At 44.0% G+C, this 22,404-nt stretch overlaps 1 protein-coding gene across 4 annotated transcripts in view; it reads left to right on the top strand.

Moving 5' to 3' along the window:
- Positions 1 to 22,404, top strand: part of tpd52l1 (tpd52 like 1) — a 69,005-nt gene that overhangs the window by 26,815 nt on the left and 19,786 nt on the right. For all 4 annotated transcript variants that reach the window (XM_072499270.1, XM_072499271.1, XM_072499269.1 and 1 more), the window contains exons 2-3: positions 10,777 to 10,877; positions 13,904 to 14,052. In XM_072499270.1, coding sequence (XP_072355371.1) covers positions 10,777 to 10,877; positions 13,904 to 14,052 — 250 coding nt within the window. The remainder of the gene's footprint in view (positions 1 to 10,776; positions 10,878 to 13,903; positions 14,053 to 22,404) is intronic.

Here is a 22,404-nt window from a genome sequence, read left to right as displayed (position 1 = left end):
TAGGACTTGTCTAAGACTGGTGAATGTGACCTCACACTTCTCTATCCTTTAACAGCTTCTCACTGAAAGACCCTCCCCCGCTCCTTCACTGGATTTTAAATCAGGCCGACTATTGCTGCAAAATTGAAAGTCTTACAAAGGGGGTGGCACGGTGTTTAACACTGCCCCCTCCCAACGACAAGGACCTGGGCTCCACTCCAGCCTTGGGTGAACGTTTGTGAGGAGTTTGCACTTTCTCCCTGTGCATGCGTGGGTTTCCTACCACATCCCAAAGATGTGCAGGGTATGTGTATTGGAACTGATCAATTGTCCCGTAGTGTCCAAGAATGTGTAGGTTAGGCGAGTATGTGGGGATAGAGTGAGGAGTGGGCCTAGGTAGGGCGCTCTTTCAGAGCGTCGGTGCTGACCCCATAGGTCTCTTTCTGACTGTTGTGAATCTATGATGCTGGGATTCTATTAAATAACTTCTCAACCTCCTTAAGCTACTGCAAATCTTGTTCCACTTGCAGTTACCTGTAAAGTAAAACACAAAAGATCCATTCTGCTTGGGGCAAAGATGGTTAATTAGTCTGAACATATCTGACAATTCAAACTTAAAGTTCCTGTAAAAATTAAAATACATCTTCAGCTGTTAACAGTAAAAGGTTAATTCTCTGCTGGTTTGAAAAGGGGTGGAGTAAAAGTTTTTAACTGGATGTCATTTCGTCAGCACCTCTCTTTGTTTTGACCTAACCAGAAACACAATGAGGGACCACTTTCTTTAATATTCTCTATTTTACACCTTTTCTTTCAATCTCAGGGTTTTTTTTCCTGTTTTTCTTTCTCTGGCAGAGAGTGGGGTTAAAGGGGTCTTTTTCAGGATGGCAGTCAGTGACTAATGGTGTGCCTCAAGGGTTGGTGCTAGGACCACAAGTTGTCGATGATACAAAGAGATGCAGAGGGACAGGTAGTGTTGAGGAAGCTGGGGGGGGGGGGGGGGGGGGGGGGGGGTGCTGCAGAAGAACTTGGACAGGCTAGAAGAGTGGGCAAAGAAGTGACAGATGGAATACAATGTGGAAAAGTGTGAGGTTGTGCACTTTGGAAGGAGGAATGGGGGCATAAACTATTTTCTAAATGGGGAAATGCTTAGGAAATCAGAAGTACAAAAGGACTTGGGAGTCCTTGTTCAAGATTCTCTTACGGTTAACGTGCAGGTTCAGTTGGCAGTTAGGAAGGCAAATGCAATGTTAGCATTCATGTTAACGGCTAGAATACAAGAGGAGGGGTATACTTCTGAGGCTGTATGAGGCTCTGGTCAGACCCTATTTGGAGTATTGTGAGCAGTTTAGGGCCCCGCATCTAAGGAAGGATGTGCTGGCCTTGGAAAGGGTCCAGAGGAGGTTCACAAGAAAGCTCCCTGGAATGAAAAGCTTGTCATATGAGGAACGGTTGAGGACTCTGGATCTATACTCATTGGAGTTTAGAAGGATGAGGGGGGATCTTGTTGAAACTTACAGGATACTGCAAGGCCTGGATAGAGTGGAATGGAGAGAATGTTTCTACTAGTAGGGAAATCTAGAACGAGAGAGCACAACCTCAGGCTGAAGGGACGATCCTTTAAAGCTGAGATGAGGAGGAATTTCTTCAGCCAGAGGGTGGTGAATTTGTGGAACTCGTTGCCACAGAAGGCTGTGGAGGCCAGATCACCTTGTGTCTTATAAGACAGAGATAGATAAGTTAATGAATTATATGGGATCCGGGGTTATGGGGAGAAGTCAGGAGAATGGGGATGAAAAGGATATCAGCCATGATTGAATGGCGTAGCAGACTCGATGGACCGAGTGGCCTAATTCTGCTCCGATATCTTATGGTTGTACAAGTCAGTTGTGCCTTTTTTTGAACCTGACCAGTTTTAACACAAGATCAATCCAACACAGGATTGTCCATATTCATTTTTGATATCCAAACTCCAATAAATCCTATTGAATTAAAATTATCTCATTCTTGCATATGTTAATTTGTATCCGGACTTAAATTCCCACATGTTTATCAAAAATACCCTGGAATCATGCCTCTGGCCAGGAAAATATGACTCCAGGCTTTGTCAGCTGTTTGACTATCACTTAAACTAGGATCTCAAAGATTACAATTTGAGACAGAAAACATCAATGCTTGAAACAGATGTGCACTAATACCATTTATATACAAGCAGCGAAACATATCAAGTGCTTTAAAACACCAATAAGCAAAATGAATGAACTCCGTGTCCTTGTGATTCTGTTGTAAAGTTCCAGAGTGTCTGTAATTAAAAACTCCAGGCAAGGTTAATTACCCAGAACACCAATATACAAACATTTTCATAAAACATATGAAACACGCCGATTCCTCTGTTCGTAAAGTTCAAACAGTTAATCATCAGCCTTGTCTCGCTGCTGCAGATTCTTAAAGAGACAAAGGACTGCTAGCTCACACTCTTTTGGCTAAAATAATAAACAAGATACTCCATTCTGCTGTATGATACGACTTGAATTTGTTATTTGATCCTTGTTTATTAATATCCTCTTCCATTTAGGCCGATCTCCAACAAATAATTCCAAAGGCATCATCTATCCTTCCTTAAATTCAAATCTCAAAGACGTTTTCACCCCAACACATTATGACCTACAAATCGCTTGTTCGCTAATGGGGGTGATGTGATAGTACAATAAAATTCTCACATTTGTTCCAAATTCCTCGAAAGTGTACTTAAAATTTCTGCTTTTTAACTGCCGTCATTGAGTTCCCGTAAATCAACAAGATATCGATTTATATCGAGTAATTTACACACACAATTTTCTGGGCAATTTACAAACCAATTAATTACCTGCTGAAATAGTTAACTTTTGTGCTCCAATTTATTTTCCTATATCCTTTATTTTTCCTTCAAACCAATTTCAATTTTGTTACTTAACCAAATTTGAAAGAAATCTTAACATTTCATTTTTAACTTGTTTTGAACAATTCAAATTGGATCACAGCCAAACTGCAAGCTTATAATCTGACCTTGATTCAGAACAATGCAAGCTTGTATTTCATCTACAACCCAACTAATTCTTTATTTGATCAATTTTGTTATGGCATTTTTCTCTCCACAGTAGCAAAAGGCACTGTTTCAACATTCCTTGTCTGAATATGTTCGCGCAGTAATTTCAGTTGGTCCTTCATACTGGCCGTTTTCCCCCAGACTCTTTTAGTATCTTCCAAGGACCACTGTCCCTTGCAGGCACCATATTCTTTGCTCAATCTCGATACAGATTTTGCTGCTCTATACTTTTAATTGCCAAAGGATCTTATCTTCCGAGATGTCCGGCAGGGCCTGCCCGCCTTGGACAGTGGTAGGCAAGTGTTTGTTCTTTTCCTCTACCATAATACCTATTCTTATTGGGGGTCTTGAGCCGTGGGGCATTTTAGCCAGATAGGTACATTATACCACCAAATTTCAGGCATCTGTTAAGGGCTTGAGCCGACTACCAGACCAGAGGGTCCCAAGGTCGTGTAAGGGGGTTACTGAGTCTAAACAACGGGCAAGGACTTTTCTCGAATAAAGAGGTGGCCTTGCCTCTGGGGGTCGATAATGGTCCGATGTCGAGATCTCATGTTCTTTTTCCTCCAGCGACCCTGCTACCAGCGGCAAGTTGTAGGATCTCTTATTTTCTAATAAGAGTCAAAGTCTGGTAGTAGGTTTAGATTGAGTTTATTGCAAAACCAGTACAAATTCAGATATAAAAACAAAAGAACAAAGAAAAGAACCACATGCACAAATGGTCACACTTTCTTATGCACGATTTTGGGAACACCCCTTCTTTGTCTCCCTTTGGCTTATTAATCCTGAGTTGTAACTCCTGATTGGCACTCCATCGCAACATTTTATTCCAGCATTTTGTACTATGCATTTACACTTGTATCTAATTTGCTGGCTGCGCTTACATTGTTACATTGTCATATTTGTGATTTGGATTCTGAAAAGCTGATGTGTCACTCTGAAGATTCAATATTTTCCCACAGTTCAATATTTCCCCACAGTTGGTCTCTCACAGATAGGCGAGACCACCTGATACCTCAAGTCCACCCGCTTTCAGCACCACAGCTGCTATTAGGGTTTTTTGATTCATTTAGAGGATGTGACATCGCTGCCTGTACCAGTATTTCCTGCCCATCTGAAAATGCCCTTGAGAAAGTGGCAGTGAGCTGCCTTCTTGAACTGCTGCAGTCTATGTGGTGTGGATATACTCGGTGTCATTAGGGAGGGAGTTTCAGGATTTTGCGATCCTAGCATTCTTTCCCCCTCCATACAAATGACATGATTAATTTGTCCAGTGAATTAAAAAAGGCCTTGGGGATATAGATTGGGATTTATCTTCGTAGGAAGAGGTACTTGGGCAGTACGTTCATTTTGATCGTCTGTACTCTCCCCACTAGGGAGAGTGAGTGTGTGTTCCATCTCTGCAGGTCCTTTTTAACTTCCTCTGTCAGACTGGTCAGGTTCCATTTGTGGATTCCCATCCAGTCATGAGCGATTTGGATCCCCAGGTAGCGGAATTTGTGTTGGGAGTGTTTAAACGGCAGTCCCACCAGAGCTGCCCTCCCCCATGCGGGTTCACTGGGAAAAATCTCGCTTTTGCTCATATTGAGTTTGTAGCCCAAGAAAGCACAAAACCCTTTCAGGATTCGTTCCAAGCTGCTTTGTGTGTCCGGGATGTAGAGGAGCAGTTCATCCGCATAGAGTGAGACTCTGTGCTCTCTGCCTCCTCTTTGGATACCACTCGTTCTTTGCTGTTCTGAGCACGATCGCTAATGGTTCGATCGCTCGGGCGAACAGCAGCGGGGCAGCGGGCATCTCTGCCTCGTGCAACTGTGCAGCTGGAAGTACTGGGAGCTGGTGTTGTATGTCTCTCCGCTCACCATGGGAGCGTTGTACAGGAGCATCACCCATGAGGTGGATCCTGTTCCAAGCCCGAACCGCTCCAGTACCTCCTATGAGGTACTTCCACTTAACTCTGTCGAAGGCCTTTTCTGCGTCCAGGGAGATGATCACCTCAGGTAATCTCTCCCTGGATGGGGTCATGATCACATTTAGCAGACGCCTGATGTTCGATGTTAGCTGTCTACCTTTGACAAAGCCGTTTGATCCTCTGCGACCTCCTCTGGTACGAAGTCTTCCAGCCTTTTGGCTCGGATCTTGGCCAATATTTTGGTGTCTATGTTTAGTAGCGAGATGGGTGTGTACGAACCTCATTCAGTCGGGTCTTTGTCTTTCTTAAGTATTAGCAAGATTGAACAAAGAACAAAGAAATGTACAGCACAGGAACAGGCCCTTCGGCCCTCCAAGCCCGTGCCGACCATGCTGCCCGACTAAACTACAATCTTCTCCACTTCCTGGGTCCGTATCCTTCTATTCCCATCCTATTCATATATTTGTCGAGATGCCCCTTAAATGTCCCTATCGTCCCTGCTTCCACCACCTCCTCCGGTAGCGAGTTCCAGGCACCCACTACCCTCTGCGTAAAAAACTTGCCTCGTACATCTACTCTAAACCTTGCCCCTCTCACCTTAAACCTATGCCCCCTAGTAATTGACCCCTCTACCCTGGGGAAAAGCCTCTGACTATCCACTCTGTCTATGCCCCTCATAATTTTGTATACCTCTATCAGGTCTCCCCTCAACCTCCTTCGTTCCAGTGAGAACAAACCGAGTTTATTCAATCGCTCCTCATAGCTAATGCCCTCCATACCAGGCAACATTCTGGTAAATCTCTTCTGCACCCTCTCTAAAGCCTCCACATCCTTCTGGTAGTGTGGCGACCAGAATTGAACACTATACTCCAAGTGTGGCCTAACTAAGGTTCTATACAGCTGCAACATGACTTGCCAATTCTTATACTCAATGCCCTGGCCATTGAAGGCAAGCATGCCGTATGCCTTCTTGACTACCTTCTCCACCTGTGTTGCCCCTTTCAATGACCTGTGGACCTGTACTCCTAGATCTCTTTGACTTTCAATACTCTTGAGGGTTCTACCATTCACTGTATATTCCCTACCTGCATTAGACCTTCCAAAATGCATTACCTCACATTTGTCCGGATTAAACTCCACCTGCCATCTCTCCGCCCAAGTCTCCAAACAATCTAAATCCTGCTGTATCCTCCGACAGTCCTCATCGCTATCCGCAATTCCACCAACCTTTGTGTCGTCTGCAAACTTACTAATCAGACCAGTTACATTTTCCTCCAAATCATTTATATATGCTACAAACAGCCAAGGTCCCAGCACTGATCCCTGTGGAACACCACTGGTCACAGCCCTCCAATTAGAAAAGCATCCTTCCATTGCTACTCTCTGCCTTCTATGGCCTAGCCAGTTCTGTATCCACCTTGCCAGCTCACCCCTGATCCCGTGTGACTTCACCTTTTGTACTAGTCTACCATGAGGGACCTTGTCAAAGGCCTTACTGAAGTCCATATAGATAACATCCACTGCCCTACCTGCATCAATCATCTTAGTGACCTCCTCGAAAAACTCTATCAAGTTAGTGAGACACGACCTCCCCTTCACAAAACCGTGCTGCCTCTCACTAATACGTCCATTTGCTTCCAAATGGGAGTAGATCCTGTCTCGAAGAATTCTCTCCAGTAATTTCCCTACCACTGAAGTAAGGCTCACCGGCCTGTAGTTCCCGGGATTATCCTTGCTACCCTTCTTAAACAGAGGAACAACATTGGCTATTCTCCAGTCCTCCGGGACATCCCCTGAAGACAGCGAGGATCCAAAGATTTCTGTCAAGGCCTCAGCAATTTCCTCTCCAGCCTCCTTCAGTATTCTGGGGTAGATCCCATCAGGCCCTGGGGACTTATCTACCTTAATAATTTTTAAGACACCCAACACCTCGTCTTTTTGGATCTCAATGTGACCCAGGCTATCTACACACCCTTCTCCAGACTCAACATCTACCAATTTCTTCTCTTTGGTGAATACTGATGCAAAGTATTCATTTAGTACCTCGCCCATTTCCTCTGGCTCCACACATAGATTCCCTTGCCTATCCTTCAGTGGGCCAACCCTTTCCCTGGCTACCCTCTTGCTTTTTATGTACGTGTAAAAAGCCTTGGGATTTTCCTTAACCCTATTTGCCAATGACTTTTCGTGACCCCTTCTAGCCCTCCTGACTCCTTGCTTAAGTTCCTTCCTACTTTCCTTATATTCCTCGCAGGCTTCGTCTGTTCCCAGCCTTTTAGCCCTGACAAATGCCTCCTTTTTCTTTTTGACGAGGCCTACAATATCACTCGTCATCCAAGGTTCCCGAAAATTGCCGTATTTATCTTTCTTCCTCACAGGAACATGCCGGTCCTGTATTCCTTTCAACTGCCACTTGAAAGCCTCCCACATATCAGATGTTGATTTGCCCTCAAACATCCGCCCCCAATCTATGTTCTTCAGTTCCCGCCTAATATTGTTATAATTAGCCTTCCCCCAATTTAGCACATTCATCCTCGGACCACTCTTATCCTTGTCCACCAGTACTTTAAAACTTACTGAATTGTGGTCACTGTTACCGAAATGCTCCCCTACTGAAACATCTACCACCTGGCCGGGCTCATTCCCCAATACCAGGTCCAGTACCGCCCCTTCCCTAGTTGGACTGTCTACATATTGTTTTAAGAAGCCCTCCTGGATGCTCCTTACAAACTCCGCCCCATTTAAGCCCCTGGCACTAAGTGAGTCCCAGTCAATATTGGGGAAGTTGAAGTCTCCCATCACCACAACCCTGTTGTTTTTACTCTTTTCCAAAATCTGTCTACCTATCTGCTCCTCTATCTCCCGCTGGCTGTTGGGAGGCCTGTAGTATACCCCCAACATTGTGACTGCACCCTTCTTATGCCTGATCTCTACCCATATAGCCTCACTGCCCTCTGAGGTGACCTCTCGCAGTACAGCTGTGATATTCTCCCGAACAAGTAGCGCAACTCCGCCTCCCCTTTTGCATCCCCCTCTATCCCGCCTGAAACATCTAAATCCTGGAACGTTGAGCTGCCAATCCTGCCCTTCCCTCAACCAGGTCTCTGTAATGGCAACAGATTGAGGCTTGTTCTAACGTGGATGGCAGTGTGCCCCTCGCCAGTGAGTCTGTGAACATCTCCTGCAGGCTGTCCCAAATTTTTTGTAGATGTCCGCCGGGAACCCGTCTGGTCCCGGCCTTCCCCACCTGCATGGAGTTTATACTCTCCATGATCTCTCTCAGTTCTAGCGGTGCTCCCAGACCCTGTTTTCTGTCCTCCCCCATGGTTGACATGCCCAGTCCATCGAGGAACTGTTTCATCCCCTGTTGGGGGCTCTGAGGTGTACAGTCCCCGGTAAAAACTTTTGTTAACCTTGTCTGGGTCTGTTTCTAGTGTGCCTCTGTTGTCCCTAATTTGCGCGATCTCTCTGGTGACTGCCTGCTTTCTCAGCTGGTGTGCCAACAGGTGGCTGGCTTTGTCCCCATGCCTTCTGCCTTGATCCCCTGGCTAGGTGATAATGGCAGAGTGGGGGATACGCCGAGCCATGATGTTACAGATTGTAGATTAGTACAATTCTGCTGCTGCTGGTGGCCTATAGCGCCTCACGGTTGCCCATAGAATTTAAAGAAAGTCTTCACTGTTGAATATTATGTGCAGCATTGAAAGTTTTTCAGAACCTATTTTTTCACTTTTAAAATTCATTTAGCACTGCAGTAAATGTGAAAAATATGTTCTGTGTAGACTGCATTTGGTACTTAAAGGTTAGTACACCTATCTCATAACAGACATGTTCCATGTAGGAGTGGTGCTGGTTCTATTAATCTGATGAATACAATTGTGTGGAACTTTGAAGTAATGATTTTCCCTTCAGTACACATCCTTGAATTATAGACTGAACATTCCTACTGTTACTTCAATCGTAATTGTAGTTTCAAAGCAAGGCTGCCAACCAATTTTTTGAAAAATTTGATTAATCTTGTCATTAACAATTTAATTGTGGTTAATCTGGGGTTTAATTGCTTTATATACCATAAAATCCTGTTTTTCTATTTCTGAATTCGTACAAATCTCCTGTCCAGCTAACAATTAAGGGGCAATTTAGCGTGCCCAATCCATCTACCTTGCACATCTTTGGGTTGTGGGAGTGACACCCACACAGTTGCAGGAAGAATGTGCAAACTCTACACAGACAGTGACCTGGGGCCGGGATTGAACACAGATCCTCGGCAGCAGTGCTAACCATTGCCCCACCATGCCACCCCTGGTAATCGGTATATAATCGACATCCTTGCATTAATTTGTGATGGATATTAGTTCACAGCACCATAACGAGTCAGCAGCTAATTTTGCTGAGGCCTTGAAGTTACACATTTGAATGGTATTGAAAAGCCTTCTTTAAACAGCTGTTGTGAATTAAGATCCCAGAGAGAACTCGCATGGAAAATATTCAAGATTCCAACTTTAATTAAAGCAACCACAAATCCTCAACCCACCAGTAGATTCAGTGCACTAGTCAGATGCAGGAGGCCTGCAAAAAAAATGGAAGCTCCAACCAGGTCCTCATTCAGAATGCAACTGAGAACCTGTACCTGCTGAAGTCTGGTCAGTGAGATTTCTACTCTCCTCCAATATGAGCCATGTCATCTGAGCAGGTGAGGTAAGGGTATGGATTTCCCACGCACTATTGCCCAACGATCTAAATCCTGGGATGAATCTGTATCAGTACCCTGATAATTATTTGTATAGAAGTGTAACATTTATTAAATTTGATTTTTAAAATAATCTCCTATCTATCCTAAGAGTGATAGTTTCAGCATGGTAGCATAGGACAGCACGATAGCATAGGACAGCACTATGGCTTCACAGCGCCAGGGTACCAGGTTCGATTCCCGCTTGGGTCACTATGTGCGGAGTCTGCACATTCTCCCAGTGTCTGCGTGAGTTTCCTCCGAGTGCTCCGTTTTCCTCCTACAAGTCCCAAAAGACGTGCTGTTAGGTAATTTGGACATTCAGAATTCTCCCTCTGTGTACCCGAACAGTCGCAAGAATGTGGCGACTAGAGGCTTTTCACAGTAACTTCATTGCAGTGCTAATGCAAGCCTACTTGTGTCAATAAAGGTTATTTAAGGGGCTGGTTAACCTAACAAGCACGACTTTCGGGTCTTGTGTGAGGAAAGCAGAGCACCCGGAGGAAACGCACGCAGACACAGGGAGAATGTGCAGACCCCGCAAAGATAGTGACCCAAGCTGGAAATCGAACCCAGGCCCCTGGTGCTGTGAAGTAAAAGTGCTAACCACTGTGCTAATGTGCCGCCCGTTACATCAAATGCAGAGGCTGGTTTAGCCCAGTGGGCTAAACAGCTGGCTTGTGATGCAGAACAAGTCCAGCAGCGTGGGTTCAATTCCCATACCGGTCTCCCCGAACAGGCGCCGGTGTGTGGCAACTAGGGGCTTTTCACAGTAACTTCATTGAAGCCTACTTCAATGACAATAAGCTATTATTAATATTATTATTAATATTATTATTATTATTATTATTAATATTATTCTTATTATTCAGTGTCAAGCTCTATTTACAACTCTTCCAATAATGAGGCAATACATTCCAGTCTACAGCAGGGTCTGTTAAGTACCAGTTAACTTTCGGATAGCTACTGACCTAGGTACTGAGTGATTATTTAGCCCAAAAATGACCGTGTAATTCAAATCCTGACCTTTGTCAGAAGGTGGAAACAGGCTATAACAAAATGCTTATATTTTCACAGACTCTCTTGAAACAAGGCGTTTTAGTGACCTGGGTGCTGAAATTGACCTTGGCAAACTCCCAGAGGGAGACAAAGAAGACCTTGGTGTGGAATTGGCCAAGGTAATCTTAGATTACTTGTATATTTGTGTGTATAAAATGTATTATCATTACATTGTCATCTGTTTTTAGAAGACTTGATATAAATCAACTTTCGAGTATTTCAACAAAACTGCAAGGTTATACTTATAATCATTTGGCATGCAGAGTAACCAACCTGAAACACATAGGGGAAAATATGGAAAAGCCCTTGTATTACCACATCTTTTCTTCATGAGAGTACTGGGTTATTAAGCTACATTGTGAACAATAACAAAGTATTAAAAATAATCGCCTTTAAATTCAATTGAATTTTTTTTTATTGTTCCATGGGACGTGGGCATCTCTGGCAGTGCCAACATTTGTCCATCCCAAATTCCCCTTGAACTTAATGGGTTCTTGGGCCATTTCAGAGTCAACACGTTGCTGTGGATCACGTAGCCCAGGCCGATTAATGATGACATATTTCCTTTCCTAAAGGACATTAATTAACTTTTTAAAACAATCGATAGTTTCATGGTCACCTTGTGAGACTGACGAATGTGATATAAAATAGTTAGTTTAAATATATTAGTTACAGTAATGTAGATGTAGCCAGTCTAATTCTAGTGAGTTCACAGACAAAGGATTTCAGAAAGCATGGCAAGGAAGGGGGGAGGTGTGTCTGGTGAAGGAGGAGAAAAGGATGCTAGGTAATAAGAGGCTCAGGGTTAAGGAATGAGAAGTGAGCCAATTAGGATGTATGGCCAGGTCAGGAGGGGTATAGGATGACCTATGGGAATCGTGTATGTGAAACTTGATGCCATTTGAATGTATTTGTAGAGATTCCTTTGTCTCCAATAGCACTCGATTCGGAAGACCCAGGAGGCAGCTTGTGTTCTGGGTTTTTGTGAAGCGAGTCAAACTTGCGAGTTGGTTAAAAATAAATAATATTATGCCTCCAAATCCATCTTGAGTTTTATTGAGGCCAGATGACGGGTAAAGAATTCAACATTTGTCAAGACTACCTTTATACTCCAGATTCGTTAATTGAATTTAAATTCCACCAGCTGCCATGATGAACAACCAAAACAAAACAAGATCATTCACTTTGAAATAACATTTATTTAAAATCTCTAGACTTTCCCAATGTGTTTAGAGTTTATCCAATGATGAGCTGGACCACATGGATTTGCAAGATGATGGGTTGGATTCCTGGTTTGTGCTTAGTTCCTTCACCTCTGCCTGTAAGATTGTAAAAGCAATTTCAGGAGAGGGATTTGCAGATGATTCCTCCATATTCTGCTTCATTCGCAATGCTTCTGATGATGGGGTCCATACCAGCCTACTGCTGGGCGTGGATAATATTCCAGCTCGGACCAACAAGTGACAGATAGCATATGCAACAGTCAAGTGCTAAGTAATGCTATAATCTCAAATGCAGAATGTCCAGTCATCTGGTGCTGACCTTGAATAGGATTATTTTCTCCACGTCTTTTGCTACCCTTACTTTGAGGGTCATCATTGATCAGAAGCTTAACTGACCCAATTGTAGCAGCAATGTGAATATGATGAGTGGTTCACTATTTTGACATCGGGCATGTTGATGGAAGGACTCACCATTCACCTGAATAATTGTAGCTGCCGAACGGGACAGAGCAGTTTGCTTGATTAGTGTTTGCCTTTGGACTTGAACTTCATTTCATCTATTATTGGCACACTGACTGCAGGATGCATGAACTTACAGGATGTACTCTATTAGACTGGAAACATTAACTGTTTTTCTCTCTCTACAGATGCTGCCAGACTTGCTGAGTTTTTCCAGCACTTTGTTTTTATTTTGGATCCCCAGAATCCACAATATTTTTTTTTTACTGCAGCAAGTCTACTTGGTTACTTGGACAGTATCTTCATCCCCTATTTCCCCAACTAATGAGGACAAGAGCAGCAATGTCATGAAAGCATTCTCACCTCCATGTTCTCCCTCTCTCCCTGAACCAGGTCACACACAAACAAGAATTGGAAACTCATCACTGTTGCTTCAATGTCACTGTGCCAGCATCCAGAAATTCTCTATCTACCACCAGTGTAGGAACAAATCACCAGAATGGTCTAAGGAAAACATAAGTTGCTCAGTACATCCAGTGATAGATAATAATTGTAGTATTCCAATATCTGGGGATTTTCACAGTAACTTCATTGCAGTGTTAATGTAAGCCTACATGTGTCAATAATAAAGATTATTATTATACCACCCAAGTCCTGAGAGAAAAATATTCTTAACCTGTATCACGATGCTGGCATTTTTGAATGTTTTTCCCCTCTGTGACAAGATTAAGCCACCCCTCCTCATCCTTCTTAACTTGTCTGCAGCCTTTGACATGGTTGACCACGCCATTCTCCTTGAATGTCTCTCCACTGTTGCCTAACTCCGTGGGATTCTACTTGTATGGTTCCTTAGCTATCTAATCATATACAGGAATCTCTGCAATGGCTTCTCTTATCATTCCTGCATTTTTACCTCCAAGATCTATCCTGACACCCTCTTCATTGTCATCCACCTGCTGCCTCTCAGTCACATCATCCAAAAACATGTTAGTATTTGCGTGTATGCTGACAATACGTGACTATACCTCATCACCACTTCAAGGTTGCTAAATTATCTATTTGCTTATTCAGCATCCAGAACTGGATAACAGAAATTTCCTCCAATGAAATATTGGGAGCAGAGGCCAGCAGTTGATAAGTATCAAACCAGGTTGTCTTTTCCACCACAGGAATTGCATTGCCTGCCAAGAATTCCAGAAAGAAAATGATTTTATAACAATATTTTTTAAAAGTCAAAATTGCAACTTAAACATTCACATGGCTTCGCAGTAATGTTTGTGTGGTTAGAACTTATAGATTTGCAAACTGAGTGCATTCAGTACTGCTATAATTTCACGTAGTGACTTACCTGAGCAAGATACCCACTGGCTAGAGGGTGTTTATGCTTTTAGATTGTAATATGTATTACTGAAATATCTATTTAGAATGTGTTCATGAAGAATTAAGTACTTTTTTACTGTCAGCTAGAAGATGAAATCTCCACACTGCGACAAGTTCTGATTGCCAAGGAGAAGCATCTCATTGAAATAAAGCAGAAGATGGGCATCACCCCACTGAATGAAATAAGAAACAACTTAAGCAAAGGCTGGCACGATATGCAGACTTCTGTGATGTAAGTCTTTGAGTGAAGGAGTTTGCTGCAATTTCGTTGGACCATATGTACTTTATTCCTGCTGTTGTATGCCGGTGTTTTGTTGTGATTCACCCAACTGTTTCTTTAATTAATACAAAATATACTTTTGAATGCTGGTTAATTTTTAATCAAACCAATAGAAGTACCTGTTTAAAAACTAAAATAAACAATTCCCCATTGTACTAATAGAGTAAATGATCCGGGGTTATCAAGGTCAAAAATTGAAAAGTGCACATGTAGACATTGGCAAGGATTGGATTGAATTGGGCTAAGCTGCATTTGGATGCTTTGCAATTACTCATCTATTTTCAAGCTTAGGCTGCCAGCATTCGCAGAGCTTTATATCAGAATCAGAACAGGGAAACATTTATATTAGTAAATAGTTTATTTAATAAGTGATAGCATGTTGAGTAAGTATTTCATAGGAATCTGTTTTTCACGGAAGCAAAAGAAATTCGGCATGTCTGCATCGACTCTCACAAACTTGTACGAGAGCATCCTATCCGGCATGACAGCTTGCATCACACAAGCTTGCCACCCGCACAATGTTTCTGTCTACACCTCCCGCTGCCTCAGGAAGGCAGACAGCATTATCAGAGACCCCTCCCTCCCAGGTTTTGGCTTCTTCCAGACCCTTCCATCAGGCAGAAGATACAGAGGTCTGAAGACCCGCACATCCAGACATAGGAACAGCTTCTTCCCCACAGCTACTAGACTCCTCAACGGCCCCCCCTCTGACTGATCAGTTCCCTGTAAGAACACTAGTCACGATGCCCAATGCTGCTCTTGCTTTGTTTGGCCCTTGTTCCACACTGTGACCAATCAATGTTTTTCGATGTACCATTTGTCAATGTACCCTGTCTATTATTTTTTTTTTGTCTACTATGTACGTACTGTGCACGTTCCCTTGGCCGCAGAAACATACTTTTCACTATACTCCGGTACATGTGACAATAAATCAAATCAATAAATTTGGAGAACCTGGAAGAGCTGATGGCTGATAAAATGTAGACTGTACAAAACTCCAGACTATCTTTCTATGCTGTTTTCATTTTGGCTAATGTAAGTGGGTGGGGGAAAAATTACAACTTCAGCAAAAGATATGTCCTTTTGAAGTCATTTTATACTGATAAAATAAATGCCACATACTGCGATTTAGATTTACCCGCTTTACTCTTCGCGCCATGAAAGAGCTTTTTTTCACCTTAATGTTTTATTCAAAATAAGTACAGGAATAGAAAAGGTCATCATAAAATCAACAGCTGGATACAAAGATTAGCACTGTAGTCATCACTTCCCTTTTTGGGATATGAAGCCTGAAATGTGCCCGCTCAATAATACAAACATTATCCTGAATTTCAGTTTCATATTGGCTGGTTACAGTTATGAAAGGAGCAATAAGATGACAACAATGTTTAAAATCAGTGCCTTTTATGTTTCTAAAAGTAAATCATACTTGAATACTTACCTTGATTGCACATCATGCTGATGAAATTTTAGTCATTGGATTTGAGTTGAGAGTTGACTATACAATAATAATAATAATCGCTTATTGTCACAAGTAGGCTTAAATGAAGTTACTGTGAAAAGCCCCTAGTCGCCACATTCCGGCGCCTGTTCAGGAAGGCCGGTACGGGAATTGAACCCGCGCTGCTGGCATTGTTCTGCATTGCAAGCCAGTTGTTTAGCCCACTGTGCTAAACGAGCCCCAGTACCGTTATCAAGCCTTCAGCTCAGAGGCAATAGGTCCAGTAGGAGCAATCAATGCTTGTCCTTGTTAAATGCTCAGGTTTTGTTTGCATCCCCAATGTTAGATTACATTTTCAAGCATTGTACTCTGTATGAAAAATGATTAATTTGGAAAATATTTCCAATTTTCTTTTTGTTCATGGGATGTGAGCATCGCTGGCAAGACTAGCATTTGTTGCCCATCTCTAATTACCCTTGAAACGATAGTGGTGAGCAGTTTTCCTGAACTGCAGTCTTTGGTTTGTAAGTACACCCACAGGGCTGTTAGGAAGGGAGTTCCAAGATTTTGACCCAGCATGCTGAAGGAATGACGATATAGTTCCAAGTCAGGGCGGCATGTGGCTTGGAGGGGAACTTGAAGGTGGTGGTGTTTTCATGCATCTACTGCACTTGTCTTTCTAGGTGGTAAAGGTTACAGGTTTGGAAGAGGCTGTGAAAGGAGACTCGCTAAGTTGTTGCAGTTGAACTAATATGCGATGCACACTGCTGCCACTGTGCGCTGATGATGGATGGAGGGAATGAATGTTTAACGGTTTGGCTGGGCTGCTTTAACCTAGATGGCGTTGATTTCTTGAGTGTTGTTGGCGCTGCACTCATCCAAGCACAGGGGTAGCATTTCATCACACCCCCTGACTTGCGCCTTGTAGATGGTGGACAGTCTTTTGGAGTCAGGAACTCAGTTACTCAACACAGGATTTCTAGCTACGTTGTTTATATGGCTGGTTCAGTTAGATTTTTGGTGAATGGTAATTCACAGGATGTTGATAGTGGGGGGATTCGGAGTTGGCAATGGGGAACTAGTTAGATTATCTCTTGTTGCGATTGCTCTTGTCTGGCACTTGCGTAACACAACTATTACTTGCCACTTCTCAGCCTAAGCCTGAATGTTGTCCAGGTCTTGCTCGATGCAGATGCAGACTGCTGCAATATTTGAAAAATTGCAAATGGTACTAAACACCAAAATCATCAGCGAACATTCTCACTTCTGACATTATGATGGAAGGAAGTCATTGATGAAGTAGCTGAAGATGGTTGAACCTGAAGCATGTCTTGAGACTGAGATGATTGGCCTCCAACTACCGCACCCATCTTCCTTTAGAACATAGAACATAGAACATAGAACAATACAGCGCAGTACAGGCCCTTCGGCCCACGATGTTGCACCGAAACAAAAGCCATCTAACCTACACTATACCATTATCATCCATATGTTTATCCAATAAACTTTTAAATGCCCTTAATGTTGGCGAGTTCACTACTGTAGCAGGTAGGGCATTCCACGGCCTCACTACTCTTTGCGTAAAGAACCTACCCCTGACCTCTGTCCTATATCTATTACCCCTCAGTTTAAGGCTATGTCCCCTCGTGCTAGCCATTTCCATCCGCGGGAGAAGGCTCTCACTGTCCACCCTATCTAACCCTCTGATCATTTTGTATGCCTCTATTAAGTCTCCTCTTAACCTTCTTCTCTCTAACGAAAACAACCTCAAGTCCATCAGCCTTTCCTCATAAGATTTTCCCTCCATACCAGGCAACATCCTGGTAAATCTCCTCTGCACCCGTTCCAAAGCCTCCACGTCCTTCCTATAATGCGGTGACCAGAACTGTACGCAATACTCCAAATGCGGCCGTACCAGAGTTCTGTACAGCTGCAACATGACCTCCTGACTCCGGAACTCAATCCCTCTACCAATAAAGGCCAACACTCCATAGGCCTTCTTCACCACCCTATCAACCTGGGTGGCAACTTTCAGGGATCTATGTACATGGACACCTAGATCCCTCTGCTCATCCACACTTTCAAGAACTTTTCCATTAGCCACATATTCCACATTCCTGTTTTTCCTTCCAAAGTGAATCACCTCACACTTCTCTACATTAAACTCCATTTGCCACCTCTCAGCCCAGCACTGCAGCTTATCTATATCCCTCTGTAACCTGCTACTTCCTTCCTCACTATCGACAACACCACCGACTTTAGTATCGTCTGCAAATTTACTCACCCACCCTTCTGCGCCTTCCTCTAGGTCATTGATAAAAATGACAAACAGCAACGGCCCCAGAACAGATCCTTGTGGTACTCCACTTGTGACAGAACTCCATTCTGAACATTTCCCATCAACCACCACCCTCTGTCTTCTTTCAGCTAGCCAATTTCTGATCCACATCTCTAAATCACCCTCAATCCCCAGCCTCCGTATTTTCTGCAATAGCCTACCGTGGGGAACCTTATCAAACGCTTTGCTGAAATCCATATACACCACATCAACTGCTCTACCCTCGTCTACCTGTTCAGTCACCTTCTCAAAGAACTCGATAAGGTTTGTGAGGCATGACCTACCCTTCACAAAGCCATGCTGACTATCCCTGATCATATTATTCCTATCTAGATGATTATAAATCTTGTCTCTTATAATGCCCTCCAAGACTTTACCCACTACAGACGTGAGGCTCACCGGTCTATAGTTGCCGGGGTTGTCTCTGCTCCCCTTTTTGAACAAAGGGACCACATTTGCTATCCTCCAGTCCTCTGGCACTATTCCTGTATCCAATGATGACATAAAAATCAAAGCCAATGGTCCAGCAATCTCTTCCCTGGCCTCCCAGAGAATCCTAGGATAAATCCCATCAGGCCCCGGGGACTTATCTATTTTCAGCCTGTCCAGAATTGCCAACACCTCTTCCCTACTTACCTCAATGCCATCTAATCTATTTACCTGGAGCTCAGCATTCTCCTCCACAACATTATCTTTTTCCTGAGTGAATACTGACGAAAAATATTCATTTAGTATCTCGCCTATCTCTTCAGACTCTACACACAACTTCCCATCCCTGTCCTTGACTGGTCCTACTCTGTCCCTAGTCATTCGCTTATTCCTGACATACCTATAGAAAGCTTTTGGGTTTTCCTTGATCCTTCCTGCCAAATACTTCTCATGTCCCCTCCTTGCTCGTCTTAGCTCTCTCTTTAGATCCTTCCTCGCTACCTTGTAACTATCCATCGCCCCAACTGAAACTTCACACCTCATCTTCACATAGGCCTCCTTCTTCCTCTTAACAAGAGATTCCACTTCTTTGGTAAACCACGGTTCCCTCGCTCGGCACCTTCCTCCCTGCCTGACCGGTACATACTTATCAAGAACACGCAATAGCTGATCCTTGAACAAGCTCCACTTATCCAGTGTGTCCAAAACTTGCAGCCTACTTCTCCACCTTATCCCCCCCAAGTCACGTCTAATGGCATCATAATTTCCCTTCCCCCAGCTATAACTCTTGCCCTGCGGTGTATACTTATCCCTTTCCATCCTTAACGTAAACGTCACCGAATTGTGGTCACTGTCCCCAAAGTGCTCACCTACCTCCAAATCCAACACCTGGCCTGGTTCATTACCCAAAACCAAATCCAATGTGGCCTCACCTCTTGTTGGCCTGTCAACAAACTGTGTCAGGAAACCCTCCTGCACACACTGAACAAAAAACGACCCATCTAATGTACTCGAACTATATCTTTTCCAGTCAATATTTGGAAAGTTAAAGTCTCCCATAATAACTACCCTGTTACTTTCGCTCATATCCAGGATCATCTTCGCCATCCTTTCCTCTACATCCCTAGAACTATTTGGAGGCCTATAGAAAACTCCCAACAGGGTGACCTCTCCTTTCCTGTTTCTAACCTCAGCCCATACTACCTCGGAAGATGAGTCCCCATCTAGCATCCTCTCCGCCACCGTAATACTGCTCTTGACTAGCAGCGCCACACCTCCCCCTCTTTTGCCTCCTTCCCTGAGCTTACTAAAACACCTAAACCCCGGAACCTGCAACATCCATTCCTGTCCCTGCTCTATCCACGTCTCCGAAATGGCCACAACATCGAAGTCCCAGGTACCAACCCATGCTGCCAGTTCCCCTACCTTATTTCGTATACTCCTGGCATTGAAGTAGACACACTTCAAACCACCTACCTGAACACTGGCCCCCTCCTCCGACGTCAAATCTGAGCTCCTGACCTCTATACTCTCATTCTCCCTTACCCTAAAACTACAATCCAGGTTCCCATGCCCCTGCTGCATTAGTTTAAACCCCCCCAAAGAGCACTAACAAATCTCCCCCCCAGGATATTTGTGCCCCGCAGGTTCAGATGTAGACCATCCTGTCTGTAGAGGTCCCACCTTCCCCAGAAAGCGCCCCAGTTATCCAGAAATCTGAATCCCTCCCGCCTGCACCATGCCTGTAGCCACGTGTTTAATTGCTCTCTCTCCCTATTCCTCATCTCACTATCACGTGGCACGGGCAACAACCCAGAGATAACAACTCTGTTTGTTCTAGTTCTGAGCTTCCATCCTAGCTCCCTGAAAGCCTGCCTGACATCCTTATCCCCTTTCCTACCTATGTCGTTAGTGCCAATGTGGACCACGACTTGGGGCTGCTCCCCCTCCCCCTTAAGGACCCGGAAAACACGATCCGAGACATCACGTACCCTTGCACCTGGGAGGCAACATACCAAACGTGAGTCTCTCACGCTCCCACAAAATCTCCTATCTGTGCCCCTGACTATAGAGTCCCCAATTACTAATGCTCTGCTCCTCTCCCCCCTTCCCTTCTGAGCAACAGGGACAGACTCTGTGCCAGAGGTCTGTACCCCATGGCTTACCCCTGGTAAGTCGTCCCCCCCACAAGTATCCAAAGCGGTATACTTGTTTCTCAGGGGAACGACCGCAGGGGATCCCTGCACTGACTGTTTTTTCCCCGTCCCTCTTACAGTTACCCATCTATCTCCAATCTTTGGTGTAACTAATTCCCTGAAGCTGCTATCTATGACCCCCTCTGCCTCCCGAATGATCCGAAGTTCTTCCAACTCCAGCTCCAGTTCCCTAACTCGGTCTTGGAGGAGCTGGAGATGGCAGCACTTCCTGCAGGTAAAATCAGCAGGGACACTAACGGCATCCCTCACCTCAAACATCCTGCAGGAGGAACATTGCACTCCCTTCCCTGCCATTCCTCTAACTTTCTACCAAGATCTGGCTAACAACTAAATTAAAAAAAAAATTTATATATAAAAAAAAAAGAAAGAATAAAAATTATTAATAACAATAATAAAATATGGTACTTACCTCACACCAAAGGGTTTTATTATTAGGTTAGAGGAGGAGGGCGGGTGGGAGACACTACACGTGTAGTGTCTCGGGTTTCCTCTCCACCAGAATTTATTGGTGAGGGTCTTCCCAGACGTCCGCGGGTCGACTTCCTGTTCCCACCTTAAACACTAGAATTTTTTAAAAAAAATTTATTTAAAGGAGAAACTTACCTCCCAGAAATCACTTCCGCACTGCCCCCGCAGAAATGGACTAACCTGCTCCGCTCCTGCTGAAATCGGCCTGCAAGGTAAGCAAGTTGTTAATCTGTACTCACCTCACCACAGACAGCGACCTTTTAAATGGTCCCCTCTGTCTCGCAGCCCCCGCGCTTTTCAAAATTCCCGCGCTGATTCTAAGGTCCCAGCTCTCACTCCCGAACTCAACAGCTGACCTGCAAGGCAAGTAAGTTAATCTGTACTCACCTCACCACAGACAGCAACCTTTTAAATGGTCCCCTCTGTCTCGCAGCCCCCGCGCTTTTCAAAATTCCCGCGCTGATTCTAAGGTCCCAGCTCTCACTCCCGAACTCAACAGCTGACCTGCAAGGCAAGTAAGTTAATCTGTACTCACCTCACCACAGACAGCAACCTTTTAAATGGTCCCCTCTGTCTCGCAGCCCCCGCGCTTTTCAAAATTCCCGCGCTGATTCTAAGGTCCCAGCTCTCACTCCCGAACTGTGCTAGGTATGATTCCAACCAGTGAAGAATTTCCCCCCCGATTCCCATTAACTTCAATTTTACCATGACTGCTCGATGCTACACTCGGTCAAGTGCTACTTTCCTGTCAAGGACAATGTTTTTCACCTCAACTCTTGAATTCAGCTCTTTTGTCAATGTTTGGCTGTAATGGGATATGGAGCCAAGTGGCCCTTCCAAAACCCAAAGTGAGCATCGGTGATCAAGCAACTGGTGAGTAGGTGCTGCTTGTTAGTGCTGTCACTGACGCCTTCCACATTTTTGCTGATGATTGAGAGTAAACTAGTGGAGCAGTAATTGGGCGCATTGGATTTGCCCAGCTTTTTGTTGACAGACACACCCTGGGAATATTCCACATTGTTGTGTAAATGCAGTGTTGTAGCTATTGACTGATGGAGCTGTAAGTCAGTGGGTAATATCTCTTGTACTGCAAAGGAGAAAGACAGGAATTTACATGATTCTTTTTTTGTCGCTTTATGTCTCATTCTGGTATTGTGATCTTATGCTGGGTTGGTACCTACTTTGGATTCACCTTCAATATTCTCTCAGATTCTTGGGTAATAATCTCTCCCATAAGCACCGCTTATGTTCACAAGTCTCCTCAATATCAAGTCATGCAATAATGTAACTTGTGGGTAAAACAGGAGACTCCCTTGTCCTTGAATTTGGTATTGTGAATTTTGCATATATTTCTTCAATCTTCTGGACAACAGCTAAATTAACATTTTAGTGAGATGAAGTCAGATAGAAAT

Source organism: Scyliorhinus torazame, chromosome 4 (genome assembly GCF_047496885.1).
Source record: "Scyliorhinus torazame isolate Kashiwa2021f chromosome 4, sScyTor2.1, whole genome shotgun sequence".
Taxonomy (NCBI): Eukaryota; Metazoa; Chordata; class Chondrichthyes; order Carcharhiniformes; family Scyliorhinidae; genus Scyliorhinus; species Scyliorhinus torazame.
The sequence above is the reverse complement of the archived record's forward strand: the minus strand, read 5'-3'. Positions and strand labels throughout refer to the sequence as shown.